At 35.9% G+C, this 21,124-nt stretch overlaps 1 protein-coding gene across 6 annotated transcripts in view; it reads left to right on the top strand.

Moving 5' to 3' along the window:
- The window catches only part of KIAA0825 (KIAA0825 ortholog), a 549,915-nt gene that overhangs the window by 209,045 nt on the left and 319,746 nt on the right, over positions 1-21,124 (top strand). For all 6 annotated transcript variants that reach the window (XM_069085102.1, XM_069085097.1, XM_069085101.1 and 3 more), the window contains one exon: positions 20,963-21,111. In XM_069085102.1, coding sequence (XP_068941203.1) covers positions 20,963-21,111 — 149 coding nt within the window. The remainder of the gene's footprint in view (positions 1-20,962; positions 21,112-21,124) is intronic.

Raw genomic sequence — 21,124 nt, 5'->3', positions numbered from 1 at the left:
GCAATTATTAGGGGAATTAGGCATTTATCTACTAATTTGTTCAATGTCAAAAACCAAGCTGAAGATACTAGGCCCCAAATTCATAGTAGTAGGAAGACTATAAATATTGGAATGTGATAAGGAAACATCTTCCTACATAATAGACAATGATCATGGGATCATAGAGCAAGAGCTGGAGAATAGAGAGAAGGGTCCCTTCATCATATACTTAAGTAAAGGACAGTAAAAAAAATAAGGAAAAAAAATCTGACATGATATTTGTCTCAATGTCTTGTCAGAATTAAAGTTTATGACACATTGGTCCTTCATTGAGCCTTTCATTGAATTGAAAAAGATTTATCAGTAGTAGCTAAGAATAGAATTATATAGATTTACTCTGAAATTGAAGGAGAAATTTCAATTCCCTCAAATTTCTGGTTCTTTTAAATATTAGTGGCTATGATATGATACATATGCATAACATATTAACTTTATAGAAGGAAGGAAACAAGCATTGATTAATCACCTATGTTTCAGGCACTGTGCTAAGCACTTTCCATATCTTAGGTCTTCCTGATTCTAGGCCCATATCTTAGGTCTTCCTGACTCCAGTGGTGCATCCACTATGCTCCTAGTTGTCTACTATGTAGAATAGATTTGCCCAGCCATGGCCTACACATGTCTGGACCCACTCTTCTTCCCTCCTCGGACTCCTCTAATCACTCGGATGTGATTCAAAGTAGGGAACAGTCAATGACAAAGTTCTCTTTAGGTAATAAAAATCTCGTCCTCAAAGTCTGTCTGGTACAGAAGTTTCTTTTCAGATGACCAAGACACGTACGCTGAGTCTTTCTACTTTTTGATTTGACATTCAGTCACTAAGCACGTGTTAAGCACTTGCTATGTTCACTGCACCCTGTTATGCACTAGAGGCGACACAAAGAGAAGTAATTATCATTTGAGGAGGGAGCGAATGCTGGCAACTCAGGGGACTGGGAAGGCTTTTCCATAGGAGGCGGCACCAGAGATGAGACCTGAAGGAAGCTGAGAATGCTAAGAGCAGGGAGCAGGGAGTGCATCCCAATTCTACAAGTAAGCCAATGGAAAGTTGCCAAAATAGGAGATGGAAGTTGATTTTGGGAATCCCTACCTATGTCAGTTTGGCTACAAAGTAGATGTGTGAAGGGGAATCATGTGAAATAAGTCCATAAAGGTAGACTGAAGCTAGATTGAGTGTTAAATGTCAAACTAAAAAGATCCTCGTTAATCCTGGAAGCAGGAGGAAGCGCCTGGCCCTCATTGAGCAGGGAATGATATGGTCAGACCTATGTTTAGGGTAAGAGATCAACAATCAGAAATAAGGAAGATGGCATTCTAGCTGCAGAAAACAGGGTAAACAAAGGCACTTTGTTTCAAAATATGAATGTAAGTAAACAGCCAAATCCTTGTTTACATTAATCAGAATTAATCACATGACCCCTGATGTCATTGGCTCATAGATTTAGAAATCTAGTCCAACCTCCTCATTTTATAGTTGAGAAAACTGGAGGCAAAAGGGGTCGATGACCTGATTAGGTTCCCTCAGGTAGCAGGTTTTTCAGGCAGAATGTGGCAGTAGGACCTCTGAAGACTCCAAATATAGCAGTCTGCACTCTTCTGTTTCCCATCTCCTCAGTAACATGGTCTTCAATGTCATGAAATAATCTCATTTTGCTAAGCTGTTTTTACTCATTCTCTCATCTCTGGAGTTTGGGGATTTATTCTTTTGGCCTGCTCTACCTACTTGATATCTGAAGTATGAAGGGGTGACCCAAATGGGGGTCCTCATTATCTAAGCATTCAGTATCCAAATCTCTACAATTATGCTTGCATTTAGTTTTGGTGCAGACCTGCAATTTCATTGGTTGTAGGGAACTCCAGGTAAGTATATTCCCTCCACCCATATAGATCAGCAGCTTTTTGGTAATTTATAATTTAAGAAAATTGCCTGGAATCACTGAGAGGACAGATGACTTCTTCAGGGTCACACAGTCAGTATCAAAGGCAGAACTGGAAACCTGTCTTCCTGACCCCAAGGCTGGCTCTCTATCCACAATGCCATGCTACCTCCCTACAAGGCTGGAAGAGTGAAATGGAGAAAAGTCATAACACAAAATTATTTCCTGCTGAGCTGACCACTTATAAAATTAGTCCCCTCTCAAACATCCCACCCATCTTTACTGGAGTCTATCTCTGATCATACTGGCCTGTTAGTTAATGTCTTTGTTGTTTGTTCCATCTCTGATTATTGGTAATTGTAGGTAGGGACTTCAAAAGAAAATTATTTTAATATCAAAAGATTAAGAGAAGTCATTGAGAAAATTGATTCGGCTGTAGAATATTTTCGCAACAATGACCTTCTTTATGATTGTGTAGCAAAAGTCAAATGTAAAGTGAAGGATATTGCATGTTGTTATTATGATGTCTTGTTGTTATGATGATTACTATATGATTTTATTTGGAAAAATCAGCCAAAAAATCGAGCCGGTTTATTGTTTGTTCATCCTAAGAATTATCATATAGTTGCAATTTACAACCTAAATTTTGTCAAATAGGAGATAGACTTATTTTCTTGATTTTTTTTTTTAGATTGAGTCCCAACCACTTTTGTTGGGACCAAACCAAACCAAACCTTTGTTTTTCACTCTTTACTATGAAATATTTATCCCTGGCTTACTTGGATTCACTTTAAGTAAACATTTCCCAGTGCCAGTTATGTGTATACTGAGAACTCAAATGTCCTGAGTGAGGTTTAGGTTTCATTAAACTAACTTGTTTACTTTAACTCTCCTCTTTAGATATTATGCTAAGATCTTTTACCTGATACAGGTGTTAGTGACTAGGAGTTTTTCTTCTGCTTCTAATTACCACCTTATTCCTGTTGTAAACTAAATTCAAGAACACCTCAAATTCCCATGATTTCTTTCTGTCAGTGGAATTATGTGTTTACCTGCCTTTCTATGCTGATCTCATTTTAGATCTGCTAAGTCAGATTACATTCTGCTCCTCACACTATAACATTTTTATAACATAAATATGATATGTATTTATCATGTTCAAGTTTTTTAAAATATAATAATTGTAGAAAAATAGTAAAATGTAGTAAATAAATTGTAGTATAATTCTCTAGGTCAGTCCTTTAAGAGCACTTTCTATCTTTAAAGATGGTAACTTTTCTTTTGAAGCAATCCTATGTACATTTTAAAGAATATATCAGACACTTTTTCAACAAAGTATAATAGTATGTCATTCCTAATGAAGATCAATTTGTGTAGTAATAATCTATAGGTGTGGGCTCTTCCCTGTCACTGCAATCAAAGAGGCAGTGCAATTGACCTGTGGGAGCAGGAAGGCATTAGCTGTAGTCAGGAGCCTTGATAAAAGCATCAGCCTCTGCCACTCCATAAGGCCGTTTATAAACATGATATAAAAGCAGAGGTAGCCCACATTTCTTCACTGGGGCTCCCAAATTGGCTCCTGTGTAGCACTTGTAAAACTGATGATGTTGACAGAAGAGAAGGCAAGATTCACTGGTGATAACCTTCTTGTGACAGAACCATCTGGAGAGTCATTACCTGGGTTGATTTTCTCGTGTGTCTATAGAGTGTGTGTGTGTGTGTGTGTGTGTGTTTGTGTGTGTGTGTCCCTGGAAAACTCTTGTACATCTGGCTGTTTTGCAAGCTTTTGGATATCTTAGGCACACTGTACACCAAAGAACTCTGTAATGATGACTCCGGGCCATAAGTCAAGGAACAGCTGCATCCTTGACATCTTATAAGCCCTTCCTACCTGTGACTATTAATAAGATACTAAGTTTCAAATATTTAAAAAAATATTATTAAGCTATGTATCACACCTCTTCCCTAGGTTAAATGATCCCAGTTATTTTATTTTTTTCTTTATTTTGCATTACTTTTATACACATTGTTCTGAAAGTCAAGAATAATATCAGGAAGAAGAGAGGAGACATAGGTAAATAGTTTTATTTAGCACAGTGCCTGGCACAAAGTAAGCACTTAATAATGCATAGTCATTCATTCATTTTCATTCATAAAGCCTTTCTGGTAATTATATTTCTGCTTGAGACTTGCACAGGAGTTAGCTAAAGGCAAGCTTCTGTTGGCATTACAGTTTGGTAGGAATCTGCTAATTACCAATCAAAGACAGCTGAGCAAGTTAGAATCCTATCATCAGAAAAGGTAGGAAGCCTGAAATAAATAAATTAAGCCTTATTCTGAACTGCCTGCAGCATAACTAACACATGTGGCAAATAGGCAGTTTGCCAAATCAATTCACCACAGAGTTAGGAGCAAGATCTACTAACAAGAATGACAGAGGCCTGAAGGTCTTCCTTGCAGCAAATATGGAAGGCAAGGGGAATTTTACAGTGACCTACAGAGAATACACCATGTTTGTGTTTCTGCCAATGCAAAATAGCATGCTATGCATAAAGTACAAGTTGGTCTTTCTCTTGTAGGAGGAAATGAAAGGGCTGGAGGAATGCTTCTATTCTCCAGGCTTTCAGGGAGAATTAAATATTTTTTCCAAGAATAGAAGAAAAGGGATATGAAGAGTAAAAAATCACTCCTACCTTCCACCAGGAATTTGGAGGGTGGAAGAAACTAAATTTAAGATTACAGGACAATAAAAATATATTTGCTTGGAGTCTTAATAAATTTTATCAGAAGTATTTAAAATTGAAAAGGCAAAAGAAGGAGAAAACTGCTTTTTCATGTATATATGTACATATTAATGTATACATGTATAGAACATGTATATTATAGGTACTCGTGTATATGCATGTACATATACACGCGCTTACTGGGTTATTTATCATAGACAGTAGTATGTCCAGAATAAGAAAAATAGTAGTATAGGGGACAAATAAAACATAGCAAACAATCTTGAAGAAGGGGCAACAATGAAGCACGTGACCTTCGCTGTTATATACAAATTCACAAATTATCAGTAATAGCAAAGTGATCCAAGTGCAAGGAAGCAGATATCATTGAGATTATAAGGAGGATGAGCCTATGATTGAAATATGGTTATCTGTTTGAAAGGGAAAAAAAGATAAAAAGAGTTAAAGTAACAGTTGAAAAAAAATGGGCCTTTAACAGGAGAGAGGACTTTCCAACGTTCCTAATGAAAGTCAGTCTTAAGTAGAAACTTTAGAATGCAAACACCAGGAATAAGCAAAACCCATGAAGGTAAATTCCTTTGAACTATTGGAAGAAACTCAAAAGTGATGATGGGCTAATATAGCCTGAAAGAGGGAAAAGAGACAAGTGTCTCTTCAGAATTCTGATATCTGCAAGAGTCACAGAGGCAGCTAAATTAGACAAAAACTGGACATTGGGGTGCTCGTGTCCTATCTTGGTGGTCTTCAGAGAGGAAAAATAAAGGAGAAAATGTTCATTCATTTTTGTCATATTTGACCCTTTGTGATCTCGTTTGGGGTTTTCTTGACAATAATACTGGAATGGTTTGCCATTTCCATCTCTAGCTCATTTTACAGATAAGGAAACTGAGTAAATCACAATTAAATTATTTGCTTAGGATCACACAGCTAGTAAGTGTCTGAGGCCAGATCTGAACTCAGGAAGATGAGTCTTACTTATTCCAGGGCCTGAGCTCTATCCATACCACCACTTAACTTCCCCAATGAGAAAATTAAGGAATATATTAGGGAAGAAACAGGGAGGAAAGGGTTGGAACTTATAAGTTCTCATAATTGGGGTCCACTAAGAAGAGTATAAAACATGAAGAACAGGGTCAAAGGAATTTTGTTCTTATATGAACCAAAGAAAGGAGTGTTGAAAGCACACACACACATACACACATACACCCAAGAGTTTGAAACAGAAACACATTACATTAATCTAACAGGAAAACAGATAGGTATAGGAAAAAGGGAGAAAAGAGAGTAAAGTTGGGGAAGGAGGACTCACAAACAAAACAAATCTCATTTTCAGAGGGTGCATTGCAAAGGGTAATTAAAAGGAAAGAAAGAAAGAGAACCAGCCATCTGGGGTATATTTGAAGTGAAAAGGTGAGGGGGAACAGGCAGTGGAGTAAAAAAAGCACACTGCTTCTATTATAGTTTGCTAATATTGAGCACATTCCTTCTCTTTCACTACCTTCTTTATAAAGGGTGGGGTGAGGAGGTGGGACAGAGAGAAAAAAAATGATTAATGATGGAGGGAAATATACAATGAATGATTATAGCCCTGAATGTGAGTGTGATGAATTCACTCATAATTGGGAGGAGGATAGTAAAATGGATTGGAAAGCAGAATCTAAGAATTCATTGGTTATAATAAACACTTATGAACTTAAAAATTTAGAGTTAAAATGAAGGGCTAGATTGGAGGTTTGCTTCAGATGAACTCAAAAAGTCTGGTAGCAATCACAATCTCAGAGAAGACAGCTATAAAAATTGCCATAGTTAAAAGAGATAAATAGGTCAATTATATTATACTTGTATATAAACAATGAGATATTAATACCTGATACATTTTCATGGAATGGCATAGCATGTAAATACATAACAGCCGCTAGGTTGTGCAGTGAATAGAGTGCTGGACCTGGAATCAGGAAGACCCAAATTTGAATCTGGCAGTGGAGATTTGCTAGCTGTGTAACCCTGTGCAAGTCACTTAACTTCCATTTACTTCAGTTTTCATATTTGTAAAATGAGGATAGTAATACCTCCCAAGGTAAATGAGAATAAAATGAGATAATATTCATAAAGCACTTTATAAAATTTAAAGAGCTATATATGCTAGCTATTATCATTAATATTAAGGAAAAAATAATTAAATATCAAAAAGAGGGAAATAGTAAAACAATAACAACAATAACTCAACACTCCCCTTGCAGATCCAAAGATATCTAATAAAAAATGAAATGAGAAAGAAATTAAAGACCTGAGTAGAATTTTAGAAAAGTTAAATATAATGACTCTGGAAATTACTGAGTGAGAATAGAAAGGAATAGACATATATTTCATCTGAGCATGGTACATACACAAAAGATGACTATGCTACAGCATAAAAACCTCATAAATTCAGAAAAGCAGAAATTTTGAACGTACTTTGCTCACTACAACACAATACAATTATAATTAATAAAGGACACTTGAAGAAAGAATTCAGACTTAAATGGAATCATAGAAATAATAGATAATTTTCTTAAAGAAAATAACAACAGTGAGACAACATATCAGAAACTTTTGAAATACCATCAAAATCATCCCTTTGGGAACATTTATATCATTATACATTTTCCTTACTGAAAAACAAAGAACAAAACAGTGACTGGCCATGTCACCACTAAAAACAGCTAGAAAAGTCACATCAAAAGCTCCCAACTAAAGGCAAAAATAAAAATTCTGAAAAATCAAATAAGAGATTAACGAAGTTAAAAAATGGAATTGCTAAATAAAAATGAGGTGTTTTAAGATCAATAAAATAAACTATTTCCTATTTTTATTACGAAAAGAGAATGAAACCAAATCACTAGTATTAAAAAAAACTCTCAACAAAGAAGAGTAAATAAAGAAACTTATTAGGAAAGTTTTACTTCTTTTACATTTGTAAAATGAATGCATCCAAGATAAGGAAGGATGTAATTGACTGGGAAAAATCTTTGTCTTATAAGGGTTTGGTATCCAAAATATATAGAAAACTTACAGAAATATATAACACCAAAAGCCATTCTTCAGTGGAAAAGTGGTAAAAGGATATGAAGTTCTCAAAAGATGAGAAAATAATCCAATAAAAACCATAGTAAAGAAATGAAGAACAGCTCTGAGGTTTTACCTCATACTCAGCCAGTTGACAATTGCCAAAAGATCAGAATAGTTAATATTGGAAGAGATATGGAAAGACAGGTCCAATAATGTATTGTTGGTGGAGCTATAAAATAGTACAGCCATTCTGGAAAACAATTTGGAATTATGCAAATGAAATGACTAAAATGTCTACATCTATGGTTGGTCCCATAGATTCCCCCATTAGACAGTGGAATTACCAGTTATTGACAAAAAGACTCTATGTAACAACCTCTCCCGCCACTCCCCCACCCCACAAATATTTATAGCAGAACTTTTTGTAATAACAAAGAACTAAAAACATTGTGTCTGACTGTTGATTGAGGAATGGTTAAATGCATTATGGTACATGAGTGTAATGGTATATTACTTTGTCTACATTGCATATTTCACTTTGTGTCAGTTTATGGAGATCTTTTCATGCAATATAGACAATGACTACAGTGTAAATGGAAAGAATGACTACAAAACAATCTAAAATTAATGTTTCCAAATTACAAAGAAAAAGCATGGTCCCAAATAAGAGATTTAAAAAATACCCCTTCCCCCCCCTTTACAGAGGTGGGGGAAAGGGGAATCCATAGGTGTGGAACATTGTGTGTAATAGCGGATTATTTTATGTATTGGTCATTTTTTTTGCTGAATTTTTTCTCTGCTTTCTCTTTTTCTTTTTAAATTTTCTATTACGAAGGTGGTAGTCTGGGAGGAGATAGAGGAATACAGAGAAGCTTAATAAAAATAAAAATTTAATAAAAAAAAAGAAACTTTTGCTTATTTGTATGCCAATGAAAATTGATCATTTAATGGATGAATTTTAATAAAACTCTAAAATTCCTTAATAACACCACATGAAATAGACAATAGCCCAGTCTCAGAAAAAGAAATTAAACAAGTCATTAAAAGGAAAAATAAACTTGGTAACAGATGGATTTATAAGCAAATTCTATCAGGCATTCAGAGGACAACTATTGTCAATTTTCCATAAATCATTGGTAAAAATAAATCATCTTAAATAATTGGAGACCTATTATTTGTTCATGGTTGGACTGTGTCAATGTACTAAAAATGACTATCACCTGTATTAATTTACCTATTCAATGCCATACAAATCAAACTACTAAGGCTTATTTTATAGAGCTAGAGAAAACAACACATTTCTGCCATATGATCAAAAAATTCAAAATTTCATGGGAAATAATAAAAAAAAGTCAGCCAGAAGGGAACCTATTAGTATTGGCACTTAAACTATACTATAAAGCTGTAATCATTAAAGTTTTTGATACTGATTAAAAAGTATTAAAGTTAATCAGTGGAATGTATTAGATGCAAAAACAAGTGAACATGGTAGTTAAATGTTCAAATAACTAAAATAAAACCCAACAAATTCAAATGATTAAGTATTCACCAAAAAACTACTGACAAATAAAGAAAATCAATCTGACAGAAATTAAGCTTAGTCTAGCATCTTATGCCACCACAATAAGCTGCAAATTGATATATTACCTAAATATAAAAGATCACATCATACACTACTAAGAGGAGAAAGGGAGGAGATATACTAAAGTCCTAGGAAGGGAGGAGATAAAGTAAGGTCCTGATTAGTGTGAATAATGAATCCCATTATGTAGTCTCATCATACTGCATATTTCTATTGGACTGGAATCAATTGACATATTTTACACATAATTACAATTTCAAGTAGTGGGAATTTGAATAATATTACTATTCTACAAGATTCATTGTTTGCATTAATCAGGATCATGGATAAAAGAAGAGTTCTTGACCTCTTGAGAAGGGATAAACAGTATCATGTGATAAAGTGGACAATTTTGACTAAAAATTGAAAAGCTTTTGCACCAAAAAATGTACTTAAAATATAGGAAATTAGCTTAGAATTAACTTGGAAAAATTATTTGCAACAGGCTTCTATGATAAATATTGGCTAAGATATACAGGGTAATAAATCAAATATATATTAGTCATCCACATTAGATAAATGATCAAAGGATATGAATAGACAATTCACAAAAGAAGAAAAACAAGCTATCAACAACTATATGAAAAAAAATGCTCCGAGTCACTAATAACAAGAGAAAGGCAAAATTACACAGCTCTAAGTTTCCATCTTATACCCATCAGATTGACAAAAATGATTTTTAAAGAACAAAATAACTTGTTGGAAGGAATGTGGGAAGACAGTCACATTAATGAATGTTGATAGAATGGTCTTGAAGCCATGCTGGAAGACAATTTCATACTAAACCTAAAAAAGTCACTCAACTGTGGATACTCTGTGATCCAGCCATATAACCCTAGTACACAGATACCCCCAAGATATCGGGACTCATATGTACAAAAACATTTATAATAGCACTTTTCCTTGTAGTAAAGACCTTGAAGCTAAGGGATGCCCATCAATGGAGGAATGGTTGAGCAGATTATGGTGGGGGAATGTAATGCAATCTTATTGAACATAACAAAGTACCAAAGGGACAGATTCAAAGAAATTTTGGAAAGCTTGTATGAAATGATGCAGAGAAAAGTTAAAAGAACCAAGGGAAGAGTTTGCACAATGACTATAACATTTTAAAAGAAAAACAACCTTGAAAGACTTAACTCTGATCATGACTCCAAAAGATCAATGGTAAAGCATTCCTCTCACCTCTTGACAGATAGCTGATGGATTAGAGTGGCATAGAACAAGACATGTTTTCAGCCATGGCTAGTGTGTGAATTTGTTTTGCTTGACTCTGCTTATGTGTTACAAGGGAGGAATTTCTTTTCCTGAGTGGGAAGGGAAGAGAAGGAAAATTTGAGAGGTCAGACAGGTTGGTAATAATAATTAAACAAATATGAACAAGCAAGAAAATGAATAAGACAGAAAATGAAACATTTTTCTCAATGTGCAAGAGAACAGAAGGAAATTCAGAAGGAGGCAGAGACAAAAAGAAGCTAAAGAAGTTACATTTATTATATATTTTAAATCCATATTATATGTAATAGAAATTATCATCTATAATTAAATAGCATGGACATTTAAATATATAAATTATATGTATTTTTTTCTGTTCTTTGTGCATAGAAATATTATTGTTTGTCAAGTTCAGAATAACAGTATGAAAACTAAAAATACTGAAAGAAAAAAGCACTCATGGATATGATTGCTAAACCACTGTCGGTCATCTTTGAGAAGTCATATTCATGGAGAATATCAGAGAGATTGCAATACTGTAGACAAGCAAATGTTCTTCACATTTTCCCAAAAGAGAATGTGATAGAGTCTGAAATCTACAGGCCAGTGAATTTCAATTTCTGGCAGAATTTTAGAATGTATTATTGAATTGATAGATTGTGAGCATTTAGAAAAGAAAGTAGCTATCACAGATTCAGAATGGCTTTGTCAAGGACAGGTCATGACCTCATGCTCATGTCTTTTCCTCTTTTGACAGGGTTGTGACATCAGTAGGTTAGGGAGATGATATATACTTTATATTCCTAAAGGGTATATACTGATATGCTAAACATCTATGTATGCTATATGCCCCTTATCTATTCTTTCTTACCACAGCCACCCCTATAGGTACTTTGCCTATTTCCTGAAAAAACTGAAACCATTTGATATGAATTACCTCTTCTCCCATTCACTTTATTTCAAAACTCCTTGATATTATCTTCTACCCTTTCCTTCTTTACCTCAGTTTTAGATAAAGAGGTGTCCCTTATCCTTGCTAAGGTCACTTACCTGTGTCCTTTATCCCATCCCTTCTGTTCTTCTCCAGCAAATTTCATCCTCAACCTTCCTCTCCCTTGAATCTTCCATCTTTCCCTATCTGCCAGTTCTTTCTTTGCTGCTTTCAAACATACCTAAACTCCCCTCTTCCATCCTTAAGAGAAAAAAAAAAACCACCTTCATAAAACCTACCATCCCCTGAGCCTTCATCTCTCTTCCCTTGTCAATCAGACTTTTTGAAAAAATTGTATATGCTCACTTCTCCCATTGGTGGGTTATTTCCAGAACCTCTATTTTGGGGAAGGACCCAGAACAGCCACTATGCCCCTGTATGGTCTGTTCTTCCTCACCCCACCCTTTTCAGCTCTGTTTTATATATTGTCTTCCCTCAAAGCATAATCTCCCTGAGGGCAAGGACTGTCCTCTTTAGCTGGTTTTTGTGTCTCCAGCACTTAGTACACCAGTCAGCTGGTAAGTGCCTAGTCAATGGTTTGGTTTTTTTACTACCTAATGGATCTGCTGCACTTGACATTGCTGATTGCCTTCTCTTCCTTGACACTCTTTTCTGAGTTCTGATACTACTCTGCTGATTTACTTCCTTATTTTTCTTGTTTCTTCTTCAGCTCCTTTGCTGAGTGATCATTCTTATTATGCCCCCTAACTGTGGTTATTCCCTCATATCCTTACACTGTCAAGAAACTTGCTCTGCTAAGCCTCTACTTTTGATTCATATCATACTGAACAAAGCTGGATGAAATCATAAAACTGTGCTAAGACCCCTGCAAATGTATGTTATGTCATCTCAACTGGGCCTCACAGCAAGACAATTCTTTTACATTTCCCTGTTTGACTCACTAGTCCAAAGATCACAGGGACTTTTCTTAACCTTTTCATCCTTCTCCAACCTCCCATGGTTCCCCTCCTACCACCCTCTCTGCTAAGAGCTTTACCTCACCTTTCATGAAAAAAATGAGGTCATTCATAGAGAGCTCCTTCTTCTCCCCTCCTCCTCATCTCACATCATTCGAAGCTGTCTGCCACTGTCAGTCTCTTCACTCCTGTGTAGCATGATGAGGTGGTCCTTTTCCTTGCCAAGATAAACCCTTCTACATGCACGTGATCCTATTCCATCCTGTCTCCTCCAACACTGTCCCCTATTTCATCCCCACTCTCTCTCACTTTCATTTTCATTATTTGTTTTCATATTCACTTTCTCCATGTCTACTGGTTGCTTTCATACTCCTTACAAGCATGTTATGTCTCTCCCATCTTCAAAAACCCTCACTTGATCCATCCATCCTTTCTAGCTATCTCCCTATACTTTTACATCTTTTTGTGGTTAAACTCCTTGAGAAGTCTTCAGTAGATGCCCCTCCTTTCCCCTCATTCTCTTCTCAGCTCTTTGGTGATATGGCTTGTGATCTCATTATTCAACTGGAATAGGTCTTTCTAGAGTCATCAGTCATTTCTTGGTTGTCCAATTTAATGGCCTTTTCTCAGTAATCATATTCAGCCTTTCCTGAAGCCTTTGACATTGTTAGTCTTAAACTTAATGTGTCCAAAACTGAACTTTTTTTTAACCTTGATCGCATTTGGTAGGATTAGAAGCAATGGGTGGAAATTGCAAGGAACAGATTCCAGCTTCTCTTAAGGATTAGTTTACATCTCCATCATTGGATGGAACTCTTGAATTAATAAAATCACAGATCTATTTGAGTATTTGAGAATATTTCCTGCTAGAATATAAGTTCCTTGAGACCTGGAACTGTTTCACTTTGAGCTTTTGGTCACTATCTCTTAGCACAGTGTCTGGTACATAGTGTCAACTTAATAAATATTTGTTGATTGATTAATGAAATAGATAAATAGTTTTGAGTTGTCATATTAGAAATCACAACAGGTAGCAAAAACCATGCCTGAGAGAGAGGTTTGTGATAGCCATAAAAAGTATTGGTTGGTAATCACTAGAACATGAAAGGTAATTGGTTCTTTAATAGACTAATCATTGAGACATCTGGTTAGTTCATTAAGATGGATAGGCATTTAGAATATATATATATACATATACATATATATGAAGTATTTATATTATATAGGGAGAATGCATAATTATTCCAAAGAAGAATAATTCCATCAAAATCATTTAGAAAGTTTGAAATTCTGAAATGTGGAAAGTAAATAGGCTCTCCAAAATGTAAATCTGATGACTTAGGAGAATTCTAAAATTTTGTAGTAACTTCAAAATATTTATTTAGTGTCTTTATTAAGCAATATAACTACAGTTAAATTTCATTATAATATATGTTTATTACTACACAAATAATTTGGCTGTCCTACAGGTCAGATCATACCCCTAGAAGCTTAAAAACTACAGGTCTACAATAAAAATCTAGTATAATTTAACCTATAAAGAATTCATTCTTTTCCTAATTCTAACATTATAAAGGCATTTTACTATTTTTATAAAATTTTATCCTCTTCTTTGATTCTAGAATTCAACATATATGTTTATACAAGGCTTATTATAGTTCACCTTTTATCTCTTTTCATAGAGATAATCTGAAATTCTCAGCTACATCAGCTAGGAGGATGAGAGAGAACATATGCTTCTCCATATGTCCAACACAAACTCCTCAATGCATTTATTGCTGTTAGCTTAATTATTGAGGAATGTTTATAATATATTACTTTTCCTCTGAATGAGTCATGACACTGTACTTTTTAAAATTCGTGCTAACCTCGTAGAGCCAAAAACGGGTATACATTACAACAAATGATTTCCCATCTGGTCAATGAAAAGCTCTTTTTTTCCTAACCAGATTTTTAAATACAATACTAGGAAAAATTACATTAAAATTATCTTCATCATTTTGTATCTATGTGGCTAACCAAAAATCCTTATTTAGTGAACAAGGGAAAGAGAAAGATGTGTAGTAGGCATTTTATTGACTTGGCTTTGGTTTGTAATGAGACTTCTTATGTCTCATTCATTGAATGTAACATCCCACTTAATCAGTCCAACAGGAAATATTTATTGCTACCTATTCTATGCCTATTATTATTCCCAGTCATCATTGTAATGACATTTACTTGGTGTGTTAAAATTTACAATGTGTTTTTCTTTCAACAGTCCTGTGCATTAGGTAGTGTGAGTATTATTATCCACATTTTACAGAAGGGTAAACTGAGGCTTAAAGATTTTTTTATGACTTGCTTAGAGTCACACAACTAATAATTGTTGGAGTTAGAATTGTAATCCAGACCTCTCCTAACTCCAAGTCTAGTTGTCTTTCCACAAATTCTCAGATCACACATCCTTAATGTTATATTGCTGGTTTTCACATTCAAAGATGATGCTACAGACAGTGTGGCAAGGATGGAAAAGAGAAAAGTTGGAATGAATGAATGAATTTTTAAAAGCTTGTATTAAGTGTTTACTCATGCTGAGCTTTGATCATACAAAGAGAAAATGCTAGATAGTTCCTATTTTCAAGAAATTCATTCTTTTTACTGAAGAAGACAACATATAAAGGAAAGCTGAGCTACAGGGTAGGTGGAAAGACAATGAGAAAAGCCTGGAAGTCCCAAGAGTCTAGAAGAAGGGTGGATGGCAAGGTCCAAAGGTCCTTAGGTTACTTAATTCATTAAGATGGGAGTGCTAGGGTACTGGGGAATGAAAAGGTAGAGAAGATGATATGGCCTGGTGGTCCACCATCTCACTAAAGAAAGTGGAGTTATTGACTTCCATTTCATTCAAATCCTGTCAAGTAGCCCAGGAAAGGGGGATAGGGGTTGCCTACCCCAGTGGTAGCATTCTTCCTGCTTGATGTCTTGGAAGAGGAGGAAGGTAACCCCTGATATCAGCTCTTCATACTACCTGGCTGTCTAGGATGGGCTCTAGGACCAAGCCAGAAGAGAGGGGAATGGAGGAAAGAATGGGAGGTAGGTGGATGCCAGTATAGGAACAATATTCCTTTCCATTCTACCATTGTTTAAGACATTTTTATACACACACACGTATATCTGGTGGAGATAAAAAGCTATTGTTTAAACCAGCACTCATCCTATTTGCCACATGTTAATTGCTTTTTTCTTTGTTGAGTGTAATTATTCATACTATGAACCAGTATCAAGGATCACAAGGGCAGCCTCCAAAGGTTTGGGATAGGATTGTTTTGAGTATTGAAGATTTTCTCCATTCTTTATCTTGCTCCAATGTTTCTCTCTAAGTTTGGGATAGTCTACAAGTTCAAAACCCTCAGGGTTAAGGTTCAGTTCTGCTCAGAGCCAAACTAGTGGAGTCCCACAAAACCTAGACCAAACTGGGAGAACTTTAGGGTCTTAGAGACCTCAGTCCATGCTAGTACCTCCCAGACGATTTTGAACTTCCTTGACTTGTCCCAGTCCTGACCTAAATATTTGGTACTGTCATAGGAGTGCAGAAGATTCTGAGTTGGTAACAAGTTGCATTCATTTATTCATTCAAAATTATCCATTCATGAAACAGTATTAAATAATGCTGTGTAAGAGACTGAAGAACTTTGCTAGGTATGGGTTTGTATGATGAGGACAAGCAGAATAGGCTGCAAAATATACCAAACTCACTTCAAAAAGAAACTAAAAGTGACAGATTTAGAAGTAAGGTCACTTTCCCCCGTGAACTTACCTACCATCACTGTACAAGTCAAACAAATCATGAACAAATCCAGCAAACATTTATCAAGTCGCTGTTATATGCACAAAACTGTCTGGCAGGATGGGAAGAAGGGGGTGGGGAGGAGGAGAGGCACAAAAAGTGAGCATTTATTGTCCTTGAGAAGTTTAAATTCTAGTAACTAGAAATTACTGATACACAAATAATTATAATAGAGAACAGAACATGGTCAGTGTGTAAGAATTGTACAAATAGAGTATTAATAGAGGGTCTGGGAAAGGAAATATTTTAATACTTCAAGGACTTGTAATTTCATTGATGCAAAATGTTCCTTCCACTAAAGGGGAACCATTAAAGCAACCCTTCCACTCCATAGGGGATGATCTTTGAGAGTTGTTGTAGCCGGAAGATTCATTATCTTGCAGTCCCATCTGACAATGAGACTGAATTTAGCTAAGCTAGTCCTGGCCAAAAGAAATACAGGACATACCAAAAAAAGTAAAGTTATTAAAGGTTAACACTGCACCAAGTCTTTTGGGGATACTTTGTATAGTCTGTCACTGGGTCCTTTCCAGGTAGGCAGAGCCTTCCAGGCCGTACATTCCTCTGTCAGAGTCTGTTAAAGGCTGGTCCTGACTCAGGCCAGTCCCCTGATAGTTTAAGTTCAATAATGTAATAAAATGAGACCCTTACAGGTCATTCAACAATTAACAAAAGATTTATTTAGCCATAGCAGGAGAAAGTTATTCAGAGCACCTCCAGCTGATTAAGCTGAGCTGGCCTTAATCTCCCTGATCTCCTGGCCATACCTCTGAAAGCCCCCTCTCCTCCAATCTCCACCCACAAGCCTTTAGTGGTGGCTTTGTACTCATTCAGTCAATCAATGAGCTTTTAGTTGCTGAGTTAACCATTTCCCCAAGCTTGTGTCATTACCTTTTAAGGAAAAACTAGCTTCACCTTTATGGGAAGAGGGAGTGTGTGTGTTAAAATTTTGCTCCTATCCTAGAGCCTTTGAGACTCCCCTTCTTTACCCTTAACTAAACAATGCTGAGAGGGGTGTGAAAGAAATGTAAAACACCCGTGCCTTTCCCCTAGGAACTTGACAGGATTGTCCCAGCTGAAAGAGACCAGAGATTCATGTTCAAATTGCTCATTGTATTTTCTCTAGATTTCTCTTTGCACTTGCCACCTCTGCCTTAGGTAATCATTGTTTCTAGGATGCCAGTCATCCTTCCAATTAAATTGTAAGCTAATTGTATTCCCAGAACTTAGAAGGTGTCTTGTACACAGTAAGTGCTTAATAAATGCCCACTGATTTTAACTTAATTGTTACAGGTAGAACTGGCGTGGGGTCTTGATGACATTTATGTAATTGATATTTATGTAACTCCACAGTGTTAAGAGCTCATTACACACATTATTTCATCCTTAATGGGTTGAATTACTCTGTAGCATTTTAGGCCAGAAAATCTTATCTATGCTTCCCCCAAATCCTTTGAAATTTGCTCTAACTCTAAAATGCCTGTCAAACTATTCATGGCTTTCTCCAGCTATCACAGTCTAGAGGAGAGAGAGATCACTTCCACAACATTTCTACCATTTCCACTCCAAACAATAGTTTCCACCTATTGGTGAGAATTAGATCCAGAATATAATTGTTCCCTTTTTCCTTCATTAGTTCCTCTATATTTTGAAGGATGTCATGATCGGTAAGGCAAGTTAAGAAATTATCAGTGACTCTGTTTGAGGGACAGAGACAGAGAGACAGAGACACAAAGAGAGACACAGAGAGAGAAAGAGAATGAGAGCTGTAGCAGATTCATAGATTAAAAAAGCCCTTCCATGGCTATAATACCATTCCTCTGGACCAGACTCAGGATCTGTTTTCTGAACTTAATGTGACAAAATCACTTCTCTTTCTCCCTTCATTGATCTCTACTATGCTTTCCCAATCTGGTGCTTGGTTTGAACCTTTTTAATATACAATAGAATCTCTCCCTCTTTTTCCTATCTTTTTTAAATATAAGGTAGACCTATCCAGTGCCATATTCCATAGGTTTCATCTCATCTAACTTTCAGTGATAATTTTGAGGTGAAATTTGCCTAAGAGCTTTAATTCATTTTGCCTATTGCCTATACTTTGTACATTTCTTATATAGACATTTAAGGCTATAATTTATACTACTAACCTCTTCCTTGGATTTTGTATTCTGTGGACAGAAATCTGCACTGCCTTTCTGCTTTCTACCTTGTAACTGCTCTCTATGCAGGTGGTTTTAATTTTGCTTTTGAATCATGGATCTTTCTGGCAATCTGGTGAAATATATGGAGCCCATGTAAGAATAATGCTGTAAAATGAATAAAATAAAATATGCAAAATAAGTTCAAAGGAAACCAATTATATTGAAATGATACTTTTTTTTTAAGTTTATGGATTCCAGATCATACTATTGCTCTGTAGTATTTAGCTTAGTGGCAATACTATTCAGTCAATAAACAGTGCCAGGCATTGTGTTAAGCTCTGTGGATACAAAAAAAGGTAAAAGACAGTCCTTACTCTCACAGAGCTCACAGGCTAATGCAAACATTTATGTTCAGTCAAGCAGGGCAGAAATTAAATAAATAAAGAATAAAGGAAGAGCAGCACAGTTTTCCTATAGAAGGTGGGCTGTTAAATGGATCCTCAAGGAATCCAGGTAAATCAGGAGCTAAGGAGGGAGAGCATTCTAGTCATGAAGGAGAGCTAGTGAAAATCTCTGGAATAAGGAGATGGAATGTCTTGTTCCAGAAACATCAAGGTACCCAGTGCAAACTGGGGAGGGTCAGTGTAAGAAGACTGGAAAGGGTAGGAGGGAGGTTCTGAATAGCTTTGAAGGATAGAGGGTTTTATATTTGATCCTGAAGATAATAGGGAACCAGTGGGATTTATTGCATGGCAGGGCTATGGAGGAGTGGGGGTGGGAAGACGTGGATCAACTTGTCCTTTAGGAAGATTTCTTTGACAGTCAAATAGAAGATGGACTGAAGTGGGAGAGACTTGTAACAGGGAGAACAATGACCAGGCTATTGCATGTGATGTGATAAGGGCCTGTATGAAGATGGCATCTGTGTCGAAGAGAGAAGTAGGCACATTTGAGAAATGTTAGGAAGATATAATCAACAGTCCTCAGCAGCAGATTAAAGAGAGGGGGGAATCAAGGATGACATTTAGATTGTGAATTCTGTTGAATAATTTGGACTTTGGTCTGGACCTTTGATTTCATTTCTAATAGTGAACTCTGAATGAGAATTTTCTTTGCCAATGCAGCTCTGCACCTGCTTGGCAACTTACCATGTTACAGAGTTGCCTAGAGAGCTCAGAGATTTGACAAGGATCACACAGCCCACATGTGTGATAGGCAGGAACTGAACTCGGGTCTTCTTCAGACTTTCTCTCCATCTTCTATGCCATGTTCCTGCTTATTGTGGTTGAATAAAATATAGCTTTGTTTCTAATACCTCCAATCTCTATAGCTCCAGTGCCTGCCACAGTAACCTGCATATAAAAAATGCTTAATATGTGCATGTTAGAATGAACTGGTTTTACTCACCTACCTCCTGCTTCACACTCTATCAAATTACAAAATGTTAGTGTAGTAGGACATAATTATTGTTACTGGTTGTCACCAGTGAGAGGCAGCACAGTATATTGGATAGGGGCCTGACATAGGTTCAAATCCCATCTCTGACACCCCCCCCCAATGGCTATGTGATTCCCTGGGTGGGTCATATGATCTCCAGGCAATTTTCTAACATTATAAATTGCAGAACAATTGATGACCAGCATTAGTAGAAAGAGCTTCTTCATCCAGAATGTGTGTATATATTCTACACCAATGAAATCACAAGTTTTAACTTAAAAAATATTAACTTTGGTAGTGATTCTGAAACTGTTAACCGTAGTAATGGATCTGGAACTAACCTTAGAGGTCTTCTTGTCCTGTATTTTACAAATAAGAAAATAGAAGTCCAAAGAGATTGTACTTTGCCCGGTATCACACAGGTCTTAAATGACAAAGCCAGATCTGAACTCAATGTGAGTACATGATTCCATGTTCCACATTCTTCTCCTACCTTCTGTTAATTTACTTATCATCAAACTGGTCCAGCAAGGCAGAGGGATGAATATTGGCAGTGGTTACAGTATTGAATATATGGTTAGTGTCATGATCCTATGTAATGGAGTATTACATGGGCAACAATTAGAAATTTCCTGTCCTATAGTAGGCATTTAATAAATGCTTGTTGGCTTGACAAAAGTAAGTTTTTATTTTATTTTTGAGTCTTCATCAGTATTGATATACACATCTGAAATATCAGAAGCCAAAATAAATGCATGCTGAATTGTGAAAGAAGCAATCATATATTAATTTAATATATTCACGTACACAAAACATTTTTGCCTCACAAAACAAGAATTTAAATTGTTTGTTGAGTTATCAGTAAGGTTACTTTGTATCAGTTATAAATTTGGCAGACCACCAAATGTTAATTTGCTTTTAGCTAGTTGAGATTAAATGTAATTCCTTCTCTGAGAAGCTTGAAAGTAAGCAAGCATGAAAGCATTTTCAGAGTAATCTGGAAGGAATTGACATTTAAGGAGTTAGTATTACAGCTGCATTTAAAGGCTATTAATTTCATAGATAAATTAACTACATTATTCCTTCTTTATCTTGCATTTTGAAAGGACTCCATCAGCTGGAGGAATGGCTATCCAGGGTCGATTGAAACTACTCTTATCCCAACCCTGTTGTAATTGGAACTTGCTTTTGGAAACTCTCCTGCATGATGATTGTCTGATACTAAAAATCTTGTTGAGGAGTGAGTTTAGTGTTGGTAAGTAAGTAAT

The sequence above is a fragment of the Petaurus breviceps genome, unplaced genomic scaffold (genome assembly GCF_028583685.1).
Source record: "Petaurus breviceps papuanus isolate PSGF00001 unplaced genomic scaffold, PetGlider_PUasm1.0 175, whole genome shotgun sequence".
Taxonomy (NCBI): domain Eukaryota; kingdom Metazoa; phylum Chordata; class Mammalia; order Diprotodontia; family Petauridae; genus Petaurus; species Petaurus breviceps.
The sequence above is the reverse complement of the archived record's forward strand: the minus strand, read 5'-3'. Positions and strand labels throughout refer to the sequence as shown.